This window comes from Pelophylax lessonae (assembly GCF_965119305.1).
Source record: "Pelophylax lessonae genome assembly, chromosome: 12".
Lineage (NCBI taxonomy): Eukaryota > Metazoa > Chordata > Amphibia > Anura > Ranidae > Pelophylax > Pelophylax lessonae.
The window spans coordinates 39,926,818-39,948,838 of NC_138779.1; the positions used below are offsets into that span (position 1 = coordinate 39,926,818).

The 22,021-nt window shown below is 44.7% G+C and overlaps 1 protein-coding gene across 1 annotated transcript in view; it reads left to right on the plus strand.

The window, feature by feature from the left end:
- Positions 1-5,201: 5,201 nt before the first annotated feature.
- RIMKLA (ribosomal modification protein rimK like family member A) overlaps positions 5,202-22,021 on the plus strand; it is a 112,959-nt gene continuing 96,139 nt past the window's right edge. Inside the window, exon 1 of the mRNA XM_082273232.1 lies at positions 5,202-5,559. Coding sequence (XP_082129358.1) covers positions 5,397-5,559 — 163 coding nt within the window. The 5' untranslated portion in view covers positions 5,202-5,396. The remainder of the gene's footprint in view (positions 5,560-22,021) is intronic.

The following is a 22,021-nucleotide window of genomic DNA, read 5'->3' on the forward strand; positions in this document are numbered from 1 at the left end:
AGTTTTTCTTTTTTCTTGGGAAAGTGCATGTGATCAGCACAGGGCCAATCAGCACTCTCCAGACATGTCCAGACAGAGGATCAGCTGAAAATGAAAACTCCTACAAGCAGGGCTGCTGTTAGAAATCACAGGGCCCCATACAGCCTACCTAGCAACCCCCCCCCCCCACACCGAATATGTCAAGACAATATTTTCACTAAAAATACACTAAAATCATAATTAGTGGACACAAACATAACTGAGAATCTGTGTGAATTTGCCCTCTTTAATTGTTTTTTACATTTTAACAAGAAAAATTATATATTTTTTATAAATGTTAAAAAATGTTTACAAATATTTTATTTTGCAATTTTTTTTTAAATGATTTAAAAACTTTTTTTTAATTTATTACAATATTTAATTATTACACAGAACAGGGAAGCCTGCAGCGCTGCAGGAAAGATGATGGTGGTGGTGGGGTGGGGGTGGGGGTGGGGGGGTGGAGGCACAGTAAAAGGAGGGGCACACAGGGAGGGGGGGATCAAAAGCAAGCAGAACAGGGAGGGGGATCAGTGTCAGAGAAGCAATTACAGGAATGATGCCCTATGTATGTGCCTCTCCCCGCAGCAGCTGAAAGCTGGCAGGAGGGGGAAAAATTGGCTTTCAGCTGCTCCAGAGAGCCGCACAGGGCTTCTATCTGTAACTGCCCCTCCGCCCGACTGCAGCAATTCCCCGTGCTGTTGGGGCCCCCCTGTGTGCCCGGGCCCCCTACAGGAGGACTGGTGGTCCCCCCCTATCAACGGCCCTGCCTACAAGGAGTAGGAACTGATACAAGTCACAAGGCTGCTATATACTGCTAATGAGAAAAGGTATTTCTCCAATTATATTTACTAAAATAATTGCATTTCCATGTTCTGTATACTGTGGGAGACCAGATATAGTGAATATAGGGTCCTGGGTTCAGTAACCCTTTAATATACAGTAGGTTAAGGCTCATTCACACAGGCGCTCAATGCCAAACCACTTAAAGATCTTTTTTTTTTTTTACATGTAATCTTTATTTAAAGAACATTTTTCATACAAAAAAATAAAGCGACTCACATTGCACTTCAGAGTACAAAAACAATAAGGGCTCTTTCACACGGACGGTCCGATCAGATCTGCCTGTCAGTTTTTTAGGCGGATCTGATTGGATCCTCCATGTAGCTCTATGGGGCAGCGGATGTCAGCGGAGACACCTCCGCTGACACCCGCTGCCATCCGTATCCGATCCTGTCCGTGAAATCCGGACGGATGGAAACCCTATTTTTCCATCCGTCCAGCGATTGGATCGGATGAGAGCGGACAGGCGGTCCGCTTTCACCCCCCATAGAGAGCAGTGGGAGCTGTGACACCTCCCTCTCCGCACTGCAAGCGGAGACGGAGCTCCGCTTCTGCCGGCTCAGCGGGGATCGGCGGATCGATCCCTGCGGAGCAGCACGGATCCGCCTACGGAGGCGGACTGTGTGAAAGAGCCCTTACTGTACTTGGACTTGTAAGTGGCACTGCCTTATTGCTGAGGCTGAAGACTGAAATTCTATGTTTATATTACTATTAGGCCTCTTTCACATGGAGCGGACTGTATTGCGATCCGCTCCGGCACTTTTTTTTTTTTTTTTACGGACACGGATGACACTTGTTTCATCCGGTCCGTATGTCTGCATATCATCCCATCCTTTTTCGGATGATATACGGACATAATGTATGTCTATGGGATTGCAGATGTCAGCGGATGACACCGCTGACATTCGATTTTGCGTCCTTTCCGTTTTTTAAACGGAAGAAAAATAGGGTTCTGTTCCGTTCCAAAAAACGGAACAGAACTGAAAGGAAGAAAATCGGATGTCAGTGGATGGTCCGTTTTTCATCCCATTTTTTTGCGGATGAAAAACGGACATAATGTATGTCAATGGGATTGCGGATGTCAGCGGATGACCATCTGCTGACATCCGATTTGCGTCCTTTCCTATCAGTTCCGTTTTTTGCAACAGAAGAGAACCCTATTTTTCTTCCGTTTTAAAAAAATGGAACGGACGCAAAAACGGATGTCAACGGTGTTATCCGCTGACATCCGCAATCCCATTGACATGCATTATCTCCGTTTATCATCTGCAAACGGATGGGATGATAAACGGACATATGGAACAGATGACACAAGTGTCATCCGTGTCCGTAAAAAAAAAAAAAGTGCCGGAACATATCAAAAAACTGTCCACCCCGTGTGAAAGGACCCTAAAGGCTCTTTCACACGGTCCGCCTCCGTAGGCGGATCCGTGTTGCTCAGCGGGGATCGATCTGCGATCCCCGCTGAGCCGGCGGATGACAGCTCCGTCTCTGCTTGCAGAGCGGAGAGGGAGGTGTCTCAGCCCCCGCTGCCCTCTATGGGGGATCGGATGAGAGCGGACCGCCTGTCCGCTCTCATCAGATCCGATCCGATCCGATTACTGAACGGATGGAAAAATAGGGTTTCCATCCGTCCAGATTTCACGCACAGGATCGGATGCGGATGGCAGTGGGTGTCAGCGGAGGTGTCTCCGCTGACATCCGCTGCCCCATAGAGCTGCATGGAGGATCCGATCAGATCCGCCTAAAAAACTGACAGGCGGATCTGATCGGATCGCCCGTGTGAAAGAGCCCTACTGTAACAGTGGACTAGGGTACCCAGAAGTACAGGAACTTGCACTATAATAGTAAGGGGGTCCATCTGTTGGGGAAAAAAAAAAAAAAACACATAGGCAGAAAATGAGACCATCTTCCAGCGAAGGAGATGTCAACTGCATAAGAATATTGGATACCAAAACTTTAGCCCCCAAGGTTAAATAAAGTGCTAAGGAAATATAAACAGAAAATTAAGGACATTCATATTGAGTATACCAGGACCATAATTGCCCACACCAGCCTGTACCTCTGAAAAAAAAAGGAGAGTATTGACTCAAAGGCTGCGACCAAAAAGAAAAATGATAAAGAAACAGGCAGTGGTTAGGTAAGGCACTAAGTTAGGTAGGTACTGTAGGCGAGGGCTCTGCTAACTCCAACAAAGCAACATCTACGCTAGATGGGACCTGATCAGGGTCAGAGGTGTGGTCTCACCACATCACCCACATACTGGTCCAGCACTCTCATTTGCCCATACAAATCGCCACCCAATCCTCAGTTTCCATGATCTCATTAACGTTATCTAGGCTTTAACATCAGTCCAGAAGGGGCGAATCAGGGGACACTCCCACCACAAATTAAGAAGGGTGCCACCAGGATTGGTGGTCAGTGACAAGCTCTAATTAAAACCCTGCCAGTGTTGATAGTGTATGGTAGGCTGTAAGGATTCCCCACCCAGAGTAGCAGTAGTCAGTGGCATTCTTAAGCTGTAATAGGAGCCCTCCTACCAAAGCAATGATGGTCAGTGGCAGGCTGTATTGAGAACTCCCCCCCCCCCCCCCCCAGCATTGGTGGTCAATGACAGGCTTAGGCTGTAATAATAACCCCTCCTCCCCAAGCATGCGTGGTCAGTGGAAGACTGTAATAATAACCTCCCCCCAGTATCGGTGGTCAATGACAGGCAGTAAAAATAACCCCCTCCCCCCAGTGTTGGTGGTCAGTGGCAGACTGTGGTCCCCCTGCATTGGTGGTTGGTGGCACACTGTAGCCCCCCCCCCCCAGAATCGGTGGTCAGTGGTAGACTGTAGCCCCTTTTCCCCCCAGCAGTGGTGGTCAGTGATAGGCTGTAGCCTCCCCCAAGCATTGATGGTCAGTGGTAGACTGTAGCCCCCCCCCCCCCCCAGAATTGGTGGTCAACGGCAGGCTGTAGCCTCCCCCAAGCATCGGTCAGTGGTAGACTGTAGCCCCCCCCCCCCAGAATTGGTGGTCAGCGGTAGACTGTACCCCCCCTGCATTGGTGGTTGGTGGCAGACTGTAGCCCCCCCCCCCCAGAATCGGTGGTCAGTGGTAGACTGCAGCCCTCCCTTCCCTCCAGCATTGGTGGTCAGTGGCAGGCTGTAGCCTCCCCCCAGCATTGGTGGTCTGTGGTAGACTGCAGCCCCCCCCCCCTCAGCATTGGTAGTCAGTGGTAGGCTGTGGGCCCCTCCCCCCCAGCATTGTTGGTCAGTGGCAGAATGCAGCTCCCCCCCCCAGCATTGGTGGTCAGTGGTAGACTGCAGTCCTCCCCCCCCCCAGCATTGTTGGTCAGTGGCAAAATGCAGCTCCCCCCCCAGCATTGGTGGTCAGTGGTAGACTGCATTCCTCCCCTCCCCCCCAGCATTGTTGGTCAGTGGCAGAATGCAGCTCCCCCCCCCCCAGCATTGGTGGTCAGTGGTAGACTGCAGTCCCCCCCCCCCCCAGCATTGTTGGTCAGTGGCAGAATGCAGCTCCCCCCCCCCCAGCATTGGTGGTCAGTGGTAGACTGCAGTCCTCCCCCCCCCCCCCCCAGCATTGGTGGTTAGTAGTAGACTATAGCCCCCCAGCATTGGTGGTCAGTGGTCGACTGCAGCCCCCCCCCCCTCCCCCGTGGTCAGTGACAGGCTGTAGCCCCCCAGCATTGGTGGTGGGTGGTTTACTTTCCTGATCACTGGCTCCTGCGCTGCTTCCCCCGGCTCTATACTGTACTGACAGCCAGTGATAAGCCCACCTGACATCAACCGGCACCCTACAAGTATTACCCCCCCCCCCTCCCCCTCCCCTGCCCGTCTCATTGTCGGGTCATTGCAGAGGAGCGCACAGCTCTGGTACCCAGCGAGCATCTCCATCCCCCTCCACTCTCATCCGAGCGCTCTGATTGGCCGCCCGCGCAGTCTCAAGACTGACATCGCTCCACCCCATTGGCCGCTGCCTTCGCCGAGCCTGTGATTGGTCGCCGCCGCATCCCCGCTCATCATTAAGGAATAACCTTTTCCCTCGTATGCAGCGCTGGCTTCCCCCGGGCGGGCGGGCTGCAGGTAATCTCATGATCCCGGTGCTGAGTGCTGGGAGGACGGTGATCCGTGAAGTGCAAACAAGAGCTAGAGCCAGCCAATAAAAACACAGAGCCTTGTGCTGGGGGGTCACCTCTGTCCCTGCTGCTGCTGCTGCTATAGTAAAGGAGGGGGGAGACTGAAATAAATGGGATCTGACATGGATTTTGCAGGGTCCGCCCATATTGATTGCATCAAGGGGTTTGCCCACTGAATGCTGTATTATGTAGGGGAGTCCATGATCACAGTCCCCTTCTGATGGCGCATGGCTGCTGGAGACTGGTTTAATGCAGCTCATTCTTTATTACAGTGCAAGCAGTTAGCTGCCTGCTGCACCCAGGCCTTCCCAGGTCCCAGGCACCGCTGACCTTGCTGCTGGATTTTACTGCACAGTCCTTTTCCTTTTTTTTGTTGTTGCACTTGACTGCTTTCACCATGTGCTCCCAGCTGTGGCTGCTGACAAGCAGGAATATCCTGGAGGATTACCCACAGATGCGCATCCTGGAGGCACTGAGGCAGCGGTGTAGAGACCAAGAGGTGGGCTTCAGTCTGGTGTTAATGGATCAGATCGCCCTCACTGTCATTGATGGCAAGCTGGGTAAGACCTGATATTTTTTTTTATTTTTTTTTACTAGTTTACACCCCATCTGCATCATTGTCATCCTGCATAGAACACCTTCAAATCACATTCACAGGCAAGTTTGTAGATGAACAGTTACACTTTAACATCGTCAACATCATCAACATCATTTCCATTAACACTTGAGCACTGTTTTTTTTATTTTTATTATTGCCATTTGAAGTATTGAGATACACAGAGATAACATCCTTGCATAATAAGTTGAATTGTACATTTTAAATGCACTTGTTTAAAAAGCACTCAGAAAGATAACATGAAATAGTCATTAAATAGAGTAAAGCTTCAAAGAATGATTTAATATATATATAAAAGGGGCAATCCCCAAAAGCAAACATTTCTAGGGACAAACCTCTAAGAATCATGCAAACTAAGAAATGAGGATAGTTGGGGACAGTTAGGAAATGGGGATATATAAGAAATTAGGACTAATAGCAATAGAGAATAGTTAGGAAAAGGGGATATGTAAGAAATAAGGACTTCTAGCAATAGTGAATAGTTAGGAAATGGGAATATATAAGAAATAAGGACTTATAGCAATAGTGCATAGTTAGGAAAAGGGGATATATAAGAAATAAGGACTTCTAGCAATTGTGAATAGTTAGGAAATGGGGATATATAAGAAATAAGGACTTATAGCAATAGTGCATAGTTAGGAAAAGGGGATATATAACAAATAAGGAGTTATAGCAATAGTGAATATTCAGGAAAAGGGGATATATAGGAAAAAAAGGACTTATAGCAATAGTGAATAGTTAGAAAAAGGGGATATATAAGAAATAAGGAATTCTAGCAATAGTGAATAGTTAGGAAAAAGAGATATATAAAAATAAGGAGTTATAGTGAATAGTTAGGAAAAGGGGATATATAAGAAATAAGGACTTCTAGCAATAGTGAATCGTTAGGAAAATGGGATATATAAGAAATAAGGACTTCTAGCAATAGTGAATAGTTAGGAAAAGGGGATATATAAGAAATAAGGACTTCTAGCAATAGTGAATAGTTAGGAAATGGGGATATATATGAAATAAGGACTTATAGCAATAGTGAATAGTTAGGGAAAGGGGATATATAAGAAATAAGGACTTCTAGCAATAGTGAATAGTTAGGAAAAGGGTATATATAGAAATAAGGACTTCTAGCAATAGTGAATAGTTAGGGAAAGGGGATATATAAGAAACAAGGACTTATAGCAATAGTGAATAGTTAGGAAATGAGGATAGTTAGGAAATAGGAAAAGTTAGAAAATGTGGAAATATATAAGAAATGAGAAAAGTTGGAAAATGAGGATGGTTAGGAAATAGGGATGGTTACGAAACTAGGCTATATAGGCAATGGGGATGGAATTGGGATATATAGGAAATGGGGAACAGGAAATGATGATGCATAGGAAATGAGGATAATCAGGAAATGGGGATAGTTAGGAAACTAGAATATATAGGCAATGGGAATATTTAAGGAATGGGGATATATAGAAATGTTAAGGGATAATTAGGAAATAAGGATATATAGAAAATGAGGATACATAAAACATGAGGATAGTCAGGAAATGGGGATAGGAAACTAGAATATATAGGCAATGGAGATAGTTAAGGAATGGGGATGAATGAGGAGGATAATTAGGAAATAAGGATACATAAGAAATGAGGATAAATAATACATGAGAGTAGTCAGGAAATGGGGATAGGAAACTATAATATATAAGCAATGGAGAGAGTTAAGGAATGGGGATATATAGGAATGAGGAGGATAATTAGGAAATAAGGATACATAGGAAATGAGGATACATTATACATGAGGATAGTCAGGAAATGGGGATAGGAAACTAGAATATATAGGCAATGGAGATAGTTAAGGAATAGGGATATAAAGGAATGAGGATAATTGGGAAGTAAGGATACAAACAAAATGAGGACACATTAAAAAAATGAGGATAGCCAGGAAATGGGCATATAGGAAACTAGAATATATAGGCAATGAAGATAGTTAAGGAATAGGGATATATAGGAAATGAGGATAGTTAGGAAATGATGATAGTTAGGAAATTAAGATAGTTAGAAAATAAAGATAGTTAAGAAAAGAGGACATTATCAAATGATTAGGAAATGGGGATAGAATACAAAACTACAATGATTAAAAAATAGGGATAGTTTGAAAATTAAACAATGTCTGGAAATGGGAATAGTTAGGAAATGCGGATATATAGGAAATGAGGATGGTTAGGAAATGGGGAGGAACTCTGTGAAGATGGCATCTTGTAGAGGGATTCCCTGGGTGAAACTGCAAATTTAAACAGTATTGTAGAAAGTCTTTTTAACAAGGTGTAGTAGATAATTGTAAAGGACTTCCAGAAGATGAAGCAGACAAATCAACTTCTGCCTTGCAGTGTTAGGGTCTTTGGCTTAAATCCCAACAACAACACTACTGGTATGGAGTTTCCATGTTTTCCCTGTACTTGCATGGGCTTCCTATGGGTACTCTGCTTACCTTCCACACTCCAAGGACATGCTGGTAGGATTATTAGCTCCTGTATAAACTGGCCTTTGGTATTTTAGTCAGTGGTCTTAAACTGTAAGCTCCTTGAGGGCAGGGACTGATGTGAAATGTACAATATGGGTAAAGTGCTGCATATATCAATGGTCCTATAAAAATAATTGTGATAAATCGAAATAATTTGCATTCATTTGGATTTATTATTCATAAAATGTAATAGTGAAGTATAATAAATATGCAAACTAGATGAATTTGGTCTTTATCTGCAAATAATATTCTATGTTCTCCACCTCTACAAAACTCTATCCACAACAACAAAGTCACCCTGTAAGCAATGTTCCCTCTAATTTTTTACTGAGCTGAGCAAATAAAAAAATTTCTGAGCGCAAACCTTTAGATTGAGCAATGGGGGGGGGGGGGGGGGGGACGTCAATGCAGAGTGACCAGCTTGCCCCAATCAACTGCAGAGTGCCACAGCAATGCCCCCAATAAACTGCAGAGTGCCACAGCAATGCCCCCAATAAACTGCAGAGTGCCACAGCAATGCCCCCAATAAATTGCAGAGTGTCACAGCAATGCCCCCAATACATTGCAGAGTGTCACAGCAATGCCCCCAATACATTGCAGAGTGTCACAGCAATGCCCCCAATACATTGCAGAGTGCCACAGCAATGCCCCCAATACATTGCAGAGTGCCACAGCAATGCCCCCAATAAACTGCAGAGTGCCACAGCAATGCCCCCAATACATTGCAGAGTGCCACAGCAATGCCCCCAATACATTGCAGAGTGCCACAGCAATGCCCCCAATACATTGCAGAGTGCCACAGCAATGCCCCCAATACATTGCAGAGTGCCACAGCATTGCCCCCAATAAACTGCAGAGTGCCACAGCATTGCCCCCAATAAACTGCAGAGTGCCACAGCATTGCCCCCAATAAACTGCAGAGTGCCACAGCATTGCCCCCAATAAACTGCAGAGTGCCACAGCATTGCCCCCAATAAACTGCAGAGTGCCACAGCATTGCCCCCAATAAACTGCAGAGTGCCACAGCATTGCCCCCAATAAACTGCAGAGTGCCACAGCATTGCCCCCAATAAACTGCAGAGTGCCACAGCATTGCCCCCAATAAACTGCAGAGTGCCACAGCATTGCCCCCAATAAACTGCAGAGTGCCACAGCATTGCCCCCAATAAACTGCAGAGTGCCACAGCATTGCCCCCAATAAAATGCAGAGTGCCACAGCAATGCCCCCAATAAAATGCAGAGTGCCACAGCAATGCCCCCAATAAAATGCAGAGTGCCACAGCAATGCCCCCAATAAATTGCAGAGTGCCACAGCATTGCCCCCAATAAATTGCAGAGTGCCACAGCATTGCCCCCAATAAATTGCAGAGTGCCACAGCAATGCCCCCAATAAATTGCAGAGTGCCACAGCAATGCCCCCAATAAACTGCAGAGTGCCACAGCATTGCCCCCAATAAACTGCAGAGTGCCACAGCATTGCCCCCAATAAACTGCAGAGTGCCACAGCATTGCCCCCAATAAACTGCAGAGTGCCACAGCATTGCCCCCAATAAACTGCAGAGTGCCACAGCATTGCCCCCAATAAAATGCAGAGTGCCACAGCATTGCCCCCAATAAAATGCAGAGTGCCACAGCATTGCCCCCAATAAAATGCAGAGTGCCACAGCATTGCCCCCAATAAAATGCAGAGTGCCACAGCAATGCCCCCAATAAAATGCAGAGTGCCACAGCAATGCCCCCAATAAAATGCAGAGTGCCACAGCAATGCCCCCAATAAAATGCAGAGTGCCACAGCAATGCCCCCAATAAAATGCAGAGTGCCACAGCAATGCCCCCAATAAAATGCAGAGTGCCACAGCAATGCCCCCAATAAAATGCAGAGTGCCACAGCAATGCCCCCAATAAAATGCAGAGTGCCACAGCAATGCCCCCAATAAAATGCAGAGTGCCACAGCAATGCCCCCAATAAAATGCAGAGTGCCACAGCAATGCCCCCAATAAAATGCAGAGTGCCACAGCAATGCCCCCAATAAAATGCAGAGTGCCACAGCAATGCCCCCAATAAACTGCAGAGTGCCACAGCAATGCCCCCCCGCGACCCCGTGCACTTACCTCACGGACGGTCACGGCACTCTGTCTTCAGTCCCCGGCTTCCAGCTTCCCGCGTCTCCATCCTCCCGAGTCCCGGCGCCTCCTCCTCGGCCAATGGCATGAAGTTGGCCTTTCGGCCAATCAGGAAGCGGGAGGACCCGCTCCCTGATTGGCCAGGAGGAGGATCCGTATGACAATAGCGAATTTTCATTCGCTATTGTCACACGATGGGCGTGCTCTCGGGGTGCACGCTCTGCTCCCTGGCCGCTCCGTCTGCGGCTGCGCCGTCTAACTAGGTGCTTGCGCGGGACGTAATTTCCACTGCGCGACCGCGCACGCGCGCACCTTAAAGGGAACACTGCCTGTAAGATAATTTTTGGTATAATGCAAAATAATATTTATACTATTACTAAATTCACAGTAATTTAGCAAATATGAGATGAGAAAAGAGTCAGCAAAAGACACTGGATTTGCTGCAATGTAACGTTCGTTCCAGGTAAATGACATAAACAGTTACTTTAAGTGAATGATAACAATGTAGCACTGTGTTTCTGTCCTGTTATGTGAAAGCTACAAAGTTTAAAAGCAAACTTAGCCAACCATTAGAGAATGGAATCACCAAACAAATTCTTAGCTTCTCTCCTGGACTCTGGTAGCGAGATTTCTCCATCGTATTTTGTGTCTCGGCCCCTCCCACCAGGCCATTATGAAAGTGTCGCCCTTCTGCAGCTAAGCATTCTAATTTTTTTGCTTATTCTACATTACAGAGAATCCATCTTGGGGAGTGTGACACCAACGTTTGGATTTGTGCAGACTGTACTTGTTGGGGGAGGGTGGGGGGATATCTTACAACTGAAGTCTATGCTTGGTATAAGATAGCGCAATGATTAATCAACTCAATGATGCTTGTTAATAATCTGAAATATATGTTTTTGAAGGGTCAGTCCACCCAAAACTTATTTTTGGTATTATTATTATTCTTTTATTGTACTAATGCACCAGTTGTCATTTTTCTCTGGGTTTCTGGTAGGAAGATCGTAGCACATGAGATCCCACTTTTAATCATCTGGTCCAGGCATACCAAAGGGATTTCACTCTACATGTTTCATCTAACTCTAAATAGTTTGAGGGTCAAACAATGTTTTCTGGATCATTCCTTGTAGGATCATAATGGATATCACTCATAATTCTGTAGACCCTTCATTTATAGCCTTGAGTACCATTCGAAGTTCTGTAGACCCTACATGCATAGCCTTGGGTATCATTCCTAGTACTGTAGACCCTACATTCATAGGCTGGGGTACTATTCAGAGTTCTGGCAAACCCTATGCTCATAGGTTTGGGTACCATTTATAGTTCTGTAGATACTATATTCCTAGCCTTGGCTACCATTCATAGCTATGGAAACCCTGCATTCATAGCCTTGGGTACCATTCAAAGCTCTGTAGACCCTACATTCATAGCCTTGGGTACCTTTTAGAGTTATAGAACTCTACATTCAGAGCTTTGGGTACCATTCATAATTCTGTAGATCCTACATCAGGCATGTCCAACCTGCGGCCCGAGGGCCGCATGCGGCCCAAAACCACAGGCAATGCGGCCCACTGCCCCCTGACAATCTTTTTTTGCTGGGGAGGAAGGAAGTCAGGTTGGGGGCAAGGCCACAGCAGCTTCCAACTAACGGTAGGCAGAGGCTGAGGGGAGGGGAGGGGGGGAGGCGAGAATGTGCAGTGTTTCTGACTCCTACCACCATGACCACTTCAAATCACTGAAGTGGTCGTGGTGGTTAGAGTGTTCCTTTACTGTCTCTCAGAAGAAGTAGACCTCTGTATACTGATTCCATTTAATTTGATCATCCTCTAGTTGTGTTAAATTAGTGCGGGGGGGCGGCGGCATTTTATTACATGCCTTAACTATAGTATAAATTTTATATGCGGCCCGAGAAAATTTCTCTACACTCAATGTGGCCCAGAGAGGCCAAAAGGTTGGACACCCATGTCCTACATTCAAAACCTTAAGTACCAGTCATAGTTCTGTAGACCTTACATTCATAGGCCTGGGTACCATTCTTAGTTCTGCAGACCCTACATTCATAGCTTCCGTTAAGTGGTGGAACTACATCGCAATTTGCGACTGTGCCCTGGCGTTCCACCACTTGGGGGGCCCTGAACTTTGGCCTTCACAGCAGGGTTGCTGGCTGCAGTTGTAAGCAGAGAGTGTCTGTTACACTCTCTCTCACACTGCCCAGAGTCAGCATTGACAGCCTGCGACCCCCCCCCCCCCCACATGAACTGGAGAGAAAAGAGAGAGCTGGATCTGCTCCTTCTGCCCCTCTCCTCCTGTGTGTGCCACACACCAATTCCCAGTTGCACTGTGCCTCAGAAAGGAGATGAGTGGGTGGAAAAGCCTAGCAGCCAGCAACTATATCATGGAGAAAATATGCAGACTGCCTAAGCCTCCTTCCTGGGGTGAGTGAGCTCCCCTTCCAAGGTGACTGATGTTTCCCCTACTAAGGTGCGGTTTCTCAACCAGGGTTCCGTGAAACCCTAAGGTTCCTCCTGAGGTTGCTAGGGGTTCCAGGAGCAATGGGCAATTTCTGCCACTCTGATAAGTTCCCATTGTTCGTTTTAGCTATATGTAAGGGGGTAATTCTTCCCAATGATGACAAGAGTAAGGAGCATTCTTCCCACTGACTGTCACACTAATGTGTCATGAGTTGTAGATTTTTAATTTTTAGCAGACCAGAAATGTGTTTCAAGGGTTCCTGTGTTGAAAAGGTTGAGAAAGGCCGCACTAAGGTAAGGGGGACTCAGATGTAAGGGGCACTCTGTGGACCCTGTGGATTTAGGTGGGGTCTTTGGTGAGCAGAGACCCCTTACATCAAGCCCCCCCTTAAATTAAGGTTCCCAGAGCACCCCTTACATCAGAGTTCCCCTTTACATTAGAGTCCCCAGAGCACCTCCTTACAGTGAAATTCTACAGACTTTTATGTAAGCGGGCTCTGGGTGGGAACCCTGAATAAAGGAGAATGCTGGGAACTATGATGTAAGTGGAAGCTCTGGTTACCAGTGACCCCCTTATATGAGAGTTATCATTTACAACAGAGTCTGCAGTATTCCCCCTTACATCAGACTACCCTCCTTACATCAGAGTTCTCAGTGTTCCTCCTTAAATCAGAGTCTGCAGAGTCCCGCCTTATAGTGTAAGGGAACTCTGTGAGTTCCGATACAAAGGGGAACTCTGCAGATTCAGATGTAAAGGGGAACTCTGTGAGTTCAGATGTAAGGAGAAATTCTGCCAGTTCAGATGTAAGGAGAAACTCTGAGTTCAGATGTAAGGAGAAACTCTGTGAGTTCAGATGTAAGAAGAAATTCTGCAAGTTCAGATGTCGAGAGAAACTCTGCGAGTTCAAATGTAAAGGGGAACTCTGCAAGTACAGATGTAAAGGGGAACTCTGCGAGTACAGATGTAAAGGGGAACTCTGTGAGTTCAGATGCAAAGGGGAACTCTGCAGGTTCAGATACAAAGGGTAGCTCTGCAAGTTCAGATGTAAAGGGATAACTGTACATTCAGATTTTAAAGGGGAACTCTGTGGATTCAGATGTAAAGGGGGAACTCTGTGGACTCTGTTGTAAGGGGAGACTCTTGTGATTAAATCCATATGATTAGAAATGTTATTATTAATAAAACATATTTATACTACAAAAAAGATTTCTGTGTGCCGCTAAAGTGTTTGGGTTTTGCTTGAAGAAAGTGTGGCAACCCTACCCAAGACAGTAGGAAGGAGGCCCGTTGCAGAACCTGTGAAATGGTCCTGCTGCAGGACCATTATAAAGGGCTCTGCAACAATAGAAAAGAGCCCCGGGTTCAGTGGGAAGGGCCCGGCTAAGAGAGAAAGGCCCTTCATTGTTTCTTGCACTGGGGTTCTGAAGGTTCTAGTTACGCCTCTGCCTCTGGTACCATTTGTAGTTCTGTAGAACCTAAATTCATAGCCTTGTATACCATCCATAGTTCTATGGATCCTAATCCAATATATATGGCAGTTGTCGCCTGACCAAGTTTTCCTGATGGAAAAGTTGAATTTAAGCTTTTACTTTTTATGGCAATTTGATGAGGTCAGCAAGAGGGGGTTAATATGTGTTTTTTTAATTTAAAAAATACACCTTTCTTTGAAGAACTTCTATCACTAAATCAAGCTCAATTGAATGGTACAATGTGCTTTATACTTACCTCTTTTCTTCAGTTCAGAGATCCTTGTCCTTCATAGAAAAATTATACCCTCAGTGCTCCCCACTACAGCCAGTCAGAAGTAGTATGTAGTCATATAGAAGTCTATAGGGATGGACCAACTGCAGCATAAAGAACAAGGGTTAGGTGTGGACCAGTATGGCAGCGTTCAAGATTTATGGATCCACTACATAGAGGTAAGTGTAAAGCACATCATGACGCTGACATAACCCTAATTCACTGATCTAGTGTTCTCCTTTAACACCTTCCCGCCTGGCCTATAGCAGAATGACAGCCGGGCGGGGGCTCCGTTGTCCTGACTGGACGTCATATGACGTCCTTCAGGACAAGCGGCTGTGGGCCCGGACACACCACATCTCTGATCACAGTAAAGAGCTCTTTATCACATGATCTGCTGTGTCCAATCACAGCTGATCACAGTGTAAAAAAGAAGTGCTGGTTTTTGGCATTCCTCTACTTGCGCTGACAGGGTGTGAGTAGAGGAGAGCCGATAAGTGGCTCTCCTGACAGGGGGGATCTGCGCTGATAATTAGTGCAGTGATTATCAGTGCAGCCCCATCAATGATGGCCGACAGTGCCTCCCAGTAATGCCCACCAGTAAAGCCCACCTGTTCCCACCAGTAATGTCCACCTGTGTCCACCAGTGATGCCCAGTGATGCCAGTCATTGCCCACCAGTGGTGCCAATCAGTGCCTATCAGTGCCCATCAGTGCTACCTGCTTTTCAGTACCCATCAGGGATGCCTGTCAGTGCCACATATTAGTGCTGCCCATCAGTGCCGCTTATCAGTGCCAAAAAAGGCTGTCCATCAATCCCACCTATCAGTGCTCATCAGTGCTGCATATCAGTCCCTCCTCATCAGTGCCCATCAGTGCCGTCTCATCGTCGCACATCAGTGAAGAAGAAAAATTCCTTATTTACCAAATTTTGTAACAAAAACTAAAATCTTTTTTTTTTCCAAATTTTCGGTCTTTTTTCATTTATTTAGAAAAAAATAAAAAACTCAGTGGTGAATAAATACCACCAATAGAAAGCTCTCTCTGTTTAAAAAAATGATAAACATTTTGTTTGGGTGCAGCGTTGCATGACTGTGCAATTGCCATTCAAAGTACGACAGCGCTGAGAGCTGAAAATTGGCCTGGGTAGGAAGGGGGCGAAAGTGCCCAGCATTGAAGTAATGGGAAACTGTGCCTTGTCCATGCATGACAAACTAACAGGTTCACTTTGATGATGGCCCTCACTGGCCGCAGATACTCAGACTCTGGGAGTAAGAGAGAGTTAGCTTTGCATAGGCTGAATATTCTCACCCTATTCCCATGTGACAGGGTTAAGTGTCTGAGTTGCCAATCACCAATCACTAGTGCTGTCACATAGGAGGAAAGGAAGTTCTATTCTCCCCCATAGCCAGAAGTACCAAGTGCATTTGATGGGGGTGGGGTTGATGGTAAGGTGAGCATATTCACTTGCTGACCGTGTACTGTAGCTTTACTGCTACAATGCTGGCCAACTGCGTAGAAATATATATATATATATATATATATATATATATATATATATATATATATATATATATATATATATATACACACATACTCATGATTCTGCTTTTCCGGGTAGGGGGCACGCGTGTACTGCCGGCTGTGCTGTGATTAGAGACAATACAAGCTGATCAGTGGGTGCCGGACAATGGATGAACGCCGGCACTCGCTGATCGGTGAGGAGGAGGACAGAACAGAGCTCTGTCAATGTAAACAATGCAGAGCTTTGTCCTGTTAGTGGGGATGTGCCGGTTTTTGTTTCCCTGCAAAGCAGGGAATAAAAACCGGCACATCCCATAGTAAAAGCACCTTACAGTACACACATAAACACTGGTTAGGCAAACATTTAACCCTTTCATCGCTCTAGATGTTAACCCCTTCCCAGACAGTGTCATTAGTACAGTGATAGTGCATATTTTTTAGAATTGATAACTGTATTAGTGTCACTGGTTCTCAAAAAGTTTTAGTTATTGTCAGTTGGTCTCAGACTGTCCGCCATACTATCACAGTCCTGCGTTTAAGTTGCTGATTGCCGCTATTACTAGTTTAAAAAAAATGAATAAATACAAATTTCAGTATTTATTCCATAATTTGTAGACGCTATAACATTCGCATAAACCAATCAATATCAAAATTTATGAAGAAATTGGATTTTTCTATTTTTTTTATTGGATCTGTTGTACAGCAGTAAAAAGATATTGTTTTTTTTTTTTCATTTCTCAAAATTTTCAGTCTTTTTTTATTTATAGCACAAAAAATGGTGGCCAACTCAATATTGAACCCTACAGACTAAGACTGGGATGCCATTAAAGTTCATGTGTGTGTAAAGGCAGGCGTCCCAATACTTTTGGTGATATAGTGTGTGCGTGTGTGTATATATATTTTATATATATATATATATATATGTATATATATATATATATATATATATATATATATATATATATATGTATATATATATATATATATATATATATATATATATATATATATATATATATATATACATATACAGTATGTATATATTTTTTTCCTTCTATTGGTTGAATGTAAAATTAACTTGTGTCTTTTTTCAGCCAGACTGACTATGTAGTTATGTGTACATGAGGCCTTTGGGTACCAAGATTGCAACATATGTCACTGTGTAGGCTCACGTTTTAAGCCCCTCCCACTGTGGATTATATTTCACCACAGCGCACCTTCGGGTACTTGTACACAGTAATTCTGTATGAACATCAGATTCCTGGCAGAAAATTCCTGTGCAAAAATGTGAGGATGGGCTATATAGGAAATGCACGTATTCGCTTGTACTTTTACGTGGGCTTAAAAATTCTTCTATTTTTCTTGGGGGTGTCATATGCTGTATATACACGTATGCACATAAAATACTGTCCAGCAATGCAGATTTTTGTATTTTTTTTTACGTGCATGTGTGTACAGGCCCATTAACAAGTTCTGGACCGGAAGGATTTCCCCTTAATGACCAGGCCATTTTTTGCGATTCGGCACTGTGGTACTTTAAAATTGTGCGGTTGTGCGACACTGTACCGAAATAAAATTGATGTCCTTTTTTTCCCCACAAATAGAGCTTTCTTTTGGTGGTATTTGATCACCTTTGCAATTTTTATTTTTTGCACTATAAACAAAAAAATTGAGCGACAATTCTGAAATAAAAAAACAATGTTTTTCACATTCTGCTATATAACATCCCCCCCCCCCAAAAAAAATGTAAAAAACAAAAATTTTCATCCTTTTAGGCCAATTTGTATTTTTGCTTCATATTTTTGGTAAGATAGGGGAAAGATTTATGTCATTTTTATTTATTTTTTACTAGTAATAGCGGCGATCTGCTACTTTTAGCGGGACTGCGTCATTGCGGCGAGCAGACCAGACCCCTAACTGACATTTTTGACACTTTTGGGGGGACCAGTGACATTACTACAGTAATCAGTGCTAAAAATATGCACTGTTACGGTACTAATGACACTGGCAGGGAAGGGGTAACACAGTAGTGATCAAAGGGTTAAGTGTGAGCCTAGGGGGTGTTTTCTAACTGTGGGGAGATGGACTTGTGAAATGACCATAGAGACCTGTGATCCTTTATAGAAGGATCACAGGCGCTCTGTATAATCAACATTCCAGGACTCTCTCTCCTGATTGGCTGAGACACAGCTGTAGTACCATTGGCTCCCGCGGCTGTCAAAGTCAGTTAGCCAATGAGGAGAGAGAGAGGGGGTGGAGCCAAATGACAGCTCTGTGCAGGGCCACTGATAAGGAGGGACCACTAGTCCTCCTGTAGGGGGCCCGGGCACACGGGGGGGGGGGGGGGCCCAAACAGCATGGGGAATCGGTGCGGTCGGGCAGGGGGACAATTACAGAAGGAAGCCGTGTGCGGCTCTCTGCAGCAGCTAAAAGCCAATTTCTCACCTCCTGCCAGCTTTCAGCTGTTGCAGGGAGAGACACAGACACAGGGCATCATTCCTGTAATTGCTTCTCTGACACTGATCCCCCTCCCTGTTCTGCTTGCTTCTGATCCCCCCCTTCCCATGCGCCCCCCTTTCACTGTGCCAACCCCCCCCCCCTTCCTTTCTCTCCCAGAGCACTGCAGGCTTCCCTGTCCTGTAAAAAAAGAAATTCTTTAAAAAAATAATAATTAAACATTGTAATAAATAAACTAGAAAAAAAAGTTCGTCGAGACAAACTTTAAGTTGGCTTGAGAAAGCCTGACCAGAAAGTTTGAAAAGTTTAGATCGATCGATCGATAGATAGAAAAGGTTTGAAGATCGATCGATAGATAGAAAAGGTTTGAAGATCGATCGATAGATAGAAAAGGTTTGAAGATCGATCGATAGAAAGAAAAGGTTTGAAGATCGATCGATCAAAAAGGTTTGAAGTTCGATCGATAGATAGATAGATAGATAGATAGATAGATAGATAGATAGATAGATAGATAGATAGATAGATAGATAGATAGATAGATAGATAGATAGATAGATAGATAGATAGATTAGATGAGTTTGAATGAGTTTACATTGATTAGCATCAAAGCTTGATTGAGTCTAATGGGATTTGGAGCTTGGGTCATCTGAACATCCTGTCAATGAAAGTCTATGGGCATTTTTGGGGTTTTTAATTTTAATTTTTAGGAAAACCGTAACTCAAACCAGTCTGAAAAGATATAGCACACCGAGTCAGAACAGTATGAAGGTCTGTGTCTCGAGTTTGGAGTATGTAGCTTGAACGGTCTAGGAGGAGTTAGTGTCCAAAAATTTTGCGGCCAGAAAAATAATAAGAAGAAGAATAAAAAATAAGTTTAACCACTTTACTACCAGTCACGTAACCTCTACGTGATCAGACTTTGAGTGGTTATACCGGGATGATGCCTCTAGCTAGAGGCATCATCCCGGTACCGTTGTTTGAAGCCGACGGTCGGCTTTCCGTCGGTAACGATCGATGCGGCTCGGGAGCCGCTCGATCGTTACCCGGGGGGGCGGGAGGGGACGTCCCCCCCCTCCCGCCGCCTTCCGCGGCTTTGCTCGGGGCTACCGTCCCACCGGGAGCCCCGAGCACCCAGCCGGCACGTCCGCCGGCTGGATGGAGTCCCGATGAATGCCGGAAACGGCATCGATCGGGTCTCCGATGACGTAACCCGGAGGCGGCGTCCATGACGTCACGTCCGGGTTACTGTGCTGCAAAAGGCGGCAGATTTGAAAAACGGCTGTATGCAAAAATGCCGTTTTCGGCGTTTTGCATACAGGGAAGTGTAGTGGAGGGGTCTAGGGTCTTTTAGACCCTCGATCCCTCCATAAAGTGTACCTGTCACGACATATTGCTGTCACCAGGGATGTTTACATTGCTTGTGACAGCAATAAAAGTGATCAGATTTTTTTTTTTTTAAAAACCTGTAATAAAGTTTAAAAAAAAAGAAAAAATAAATAGGAAAAAAAAAAAAAAAAAAAATTTAGCCGTCCCCGTCACCGTTAGCTCGCGCACAAAAAAAAACGTATACGCAAGTCGAGCCGCAAATGAAATCGCTGTTCAAACCACACATGTGAGGTATCGCCGCGATCGCCAGAGCGTGGGCAATAATTAAAAAAAAAGAGCTACACTCTAACTCTAAACTGGTAACCGTTAAATAAATTTAAAGCGTCGCAGATTGAGATCTCTATTGACCGTAGTTTGTCGCCATCCCACGGGGGGGCGAAATTTTAAACCGTAACATGTTTGGTATCTATTTACTCGGCGTGACATCATCTTTCACAATATACAAAAAAAATGGGCTAACTTTACTGTTTAGTATTTTTTAAATGCAGTGAAATGTGATTTTTCAAATTTTTTCCAAAAAAATGGCGTTTTAAAGACCGCTGCGCAAATACCGCGTGACAAAAAATTTTGCAATGACCGACATTTTATTCTCCAGAGTCTTTGCTAAAAAAATATATATAATGTTTGGGGGTTCTAAGTAGTTTTCTAGGAAAAAATACTGGTTTTAACTTGTGAACAAAAAGTGTCCGAAATAGGGCTGGGGCTAAAGTGGTTAAATACAATATTAGAAAGTTGGCTTTTGCAAGCCAACTTAATTAAGAAGATTGTAAATGAAAATAATTGTAAACATTAAAAAATATATATATATATACAGTATATATATATATATATATATATATATATTTCTTTTTTTTTTAAATGTAAAAAACAATAGACACACGGAACTGCAGCTTGGCTCGGGTGCCCCCATAGCAAGCTGCTTGCTGTGGGGACACTTAATAAGAAGGAGGGGCCAGCAGCAGGAATGAGGGACATGAGAAGAGGAGGATCCCGGCTGCCCTGTGCAAAACCAACTGCACAGAAGAAAAAAAAAAAATTGTGACTTTACAATCACTTTAAACAGGTGTCCAGCAGACAGTTGATTATAAAAGGCTGTTACCCAAAGGATACGTCCAGGCTAAACCTAACTGACGCTAAACCTGCTCTGTGCCACATTCTAACCCTAATCTATCTAACCCTGTAACCTTGCTGATCCATTCCCAGCATCAGCTGTCAACGGTGGCTTCAGCACGGAGATGGGTGCAGGAGAGGCATCCGACAACAGAAGCCCCATAGTAACTCTATGGGTAACGTCACTTCCCAGGCATTTCACAGTTTTTTATACACATGCCCCCTTCTATGGCTCTGCAGTGAGAGGAGAGCCTCCACTGCAGCATTTTTATTGGACAGCTTGGACCAATGGTGCTTTACCATTGGTCCAAGGCTCCAAGCTGTCCATTGAGCTCAGTGCCTCTGACAAGAAGTCAGAGGCACTGTGAGCTCATCCTCTTAGTCTGCTGCAAACAGCTTGTGCCAGCTTGTATTTTGACTGCACGTCCCTGCTGCTATACACCCTTTCTAGCAAACTTTGCACAAAAACAGGGATTTTTTCGTTCACATTTTTTTGCAATGCTTGTTTAAGCTGGCCAACTGCATCAAAGTAATCCCTCTCTGGCCAGTCCCTACTTTACTCTGCAAAATGCAAAGTCTCCAGTGGATATAGTGACAAAATGGGGCAAATAAACAAAAGTTGTAGGTGTAATGTTCTGGTACCTATGGTACCCTTATTTCCATTTCTCTCCTAACATTGCGTCCCATCTTGCTATCCAAATGGAACGCATACACCTTTAAGGGCAATGACATCATCGCCGAGCGCCGCTATGAGCGGCTATTTCAATCGCCGGTTTGCTCTCACTCATTGCTCGATCAAACCGCATGTTCACCTTACCTTGTCTTGTGCTGCCAGAGCTTCTAGCTATACCCTTTGCCTGAACTGAACCGGAACCTCGCTGCCGATCCCGTATCTCGCTACCGGATCACTCCTTACTACTGGACCTTGCTACTACTAACTATCCAGTGATAAGTACCCCGCAGGGGATTCCTTCCTAAACCTATACTTTCACTATCATCTACTGCATATTACAAAGACTATTACTATCTAATCTATTCCTATCATCTGCATAGATTGTTAGCTCTTGGGACTACCATCATCTATCATTGCA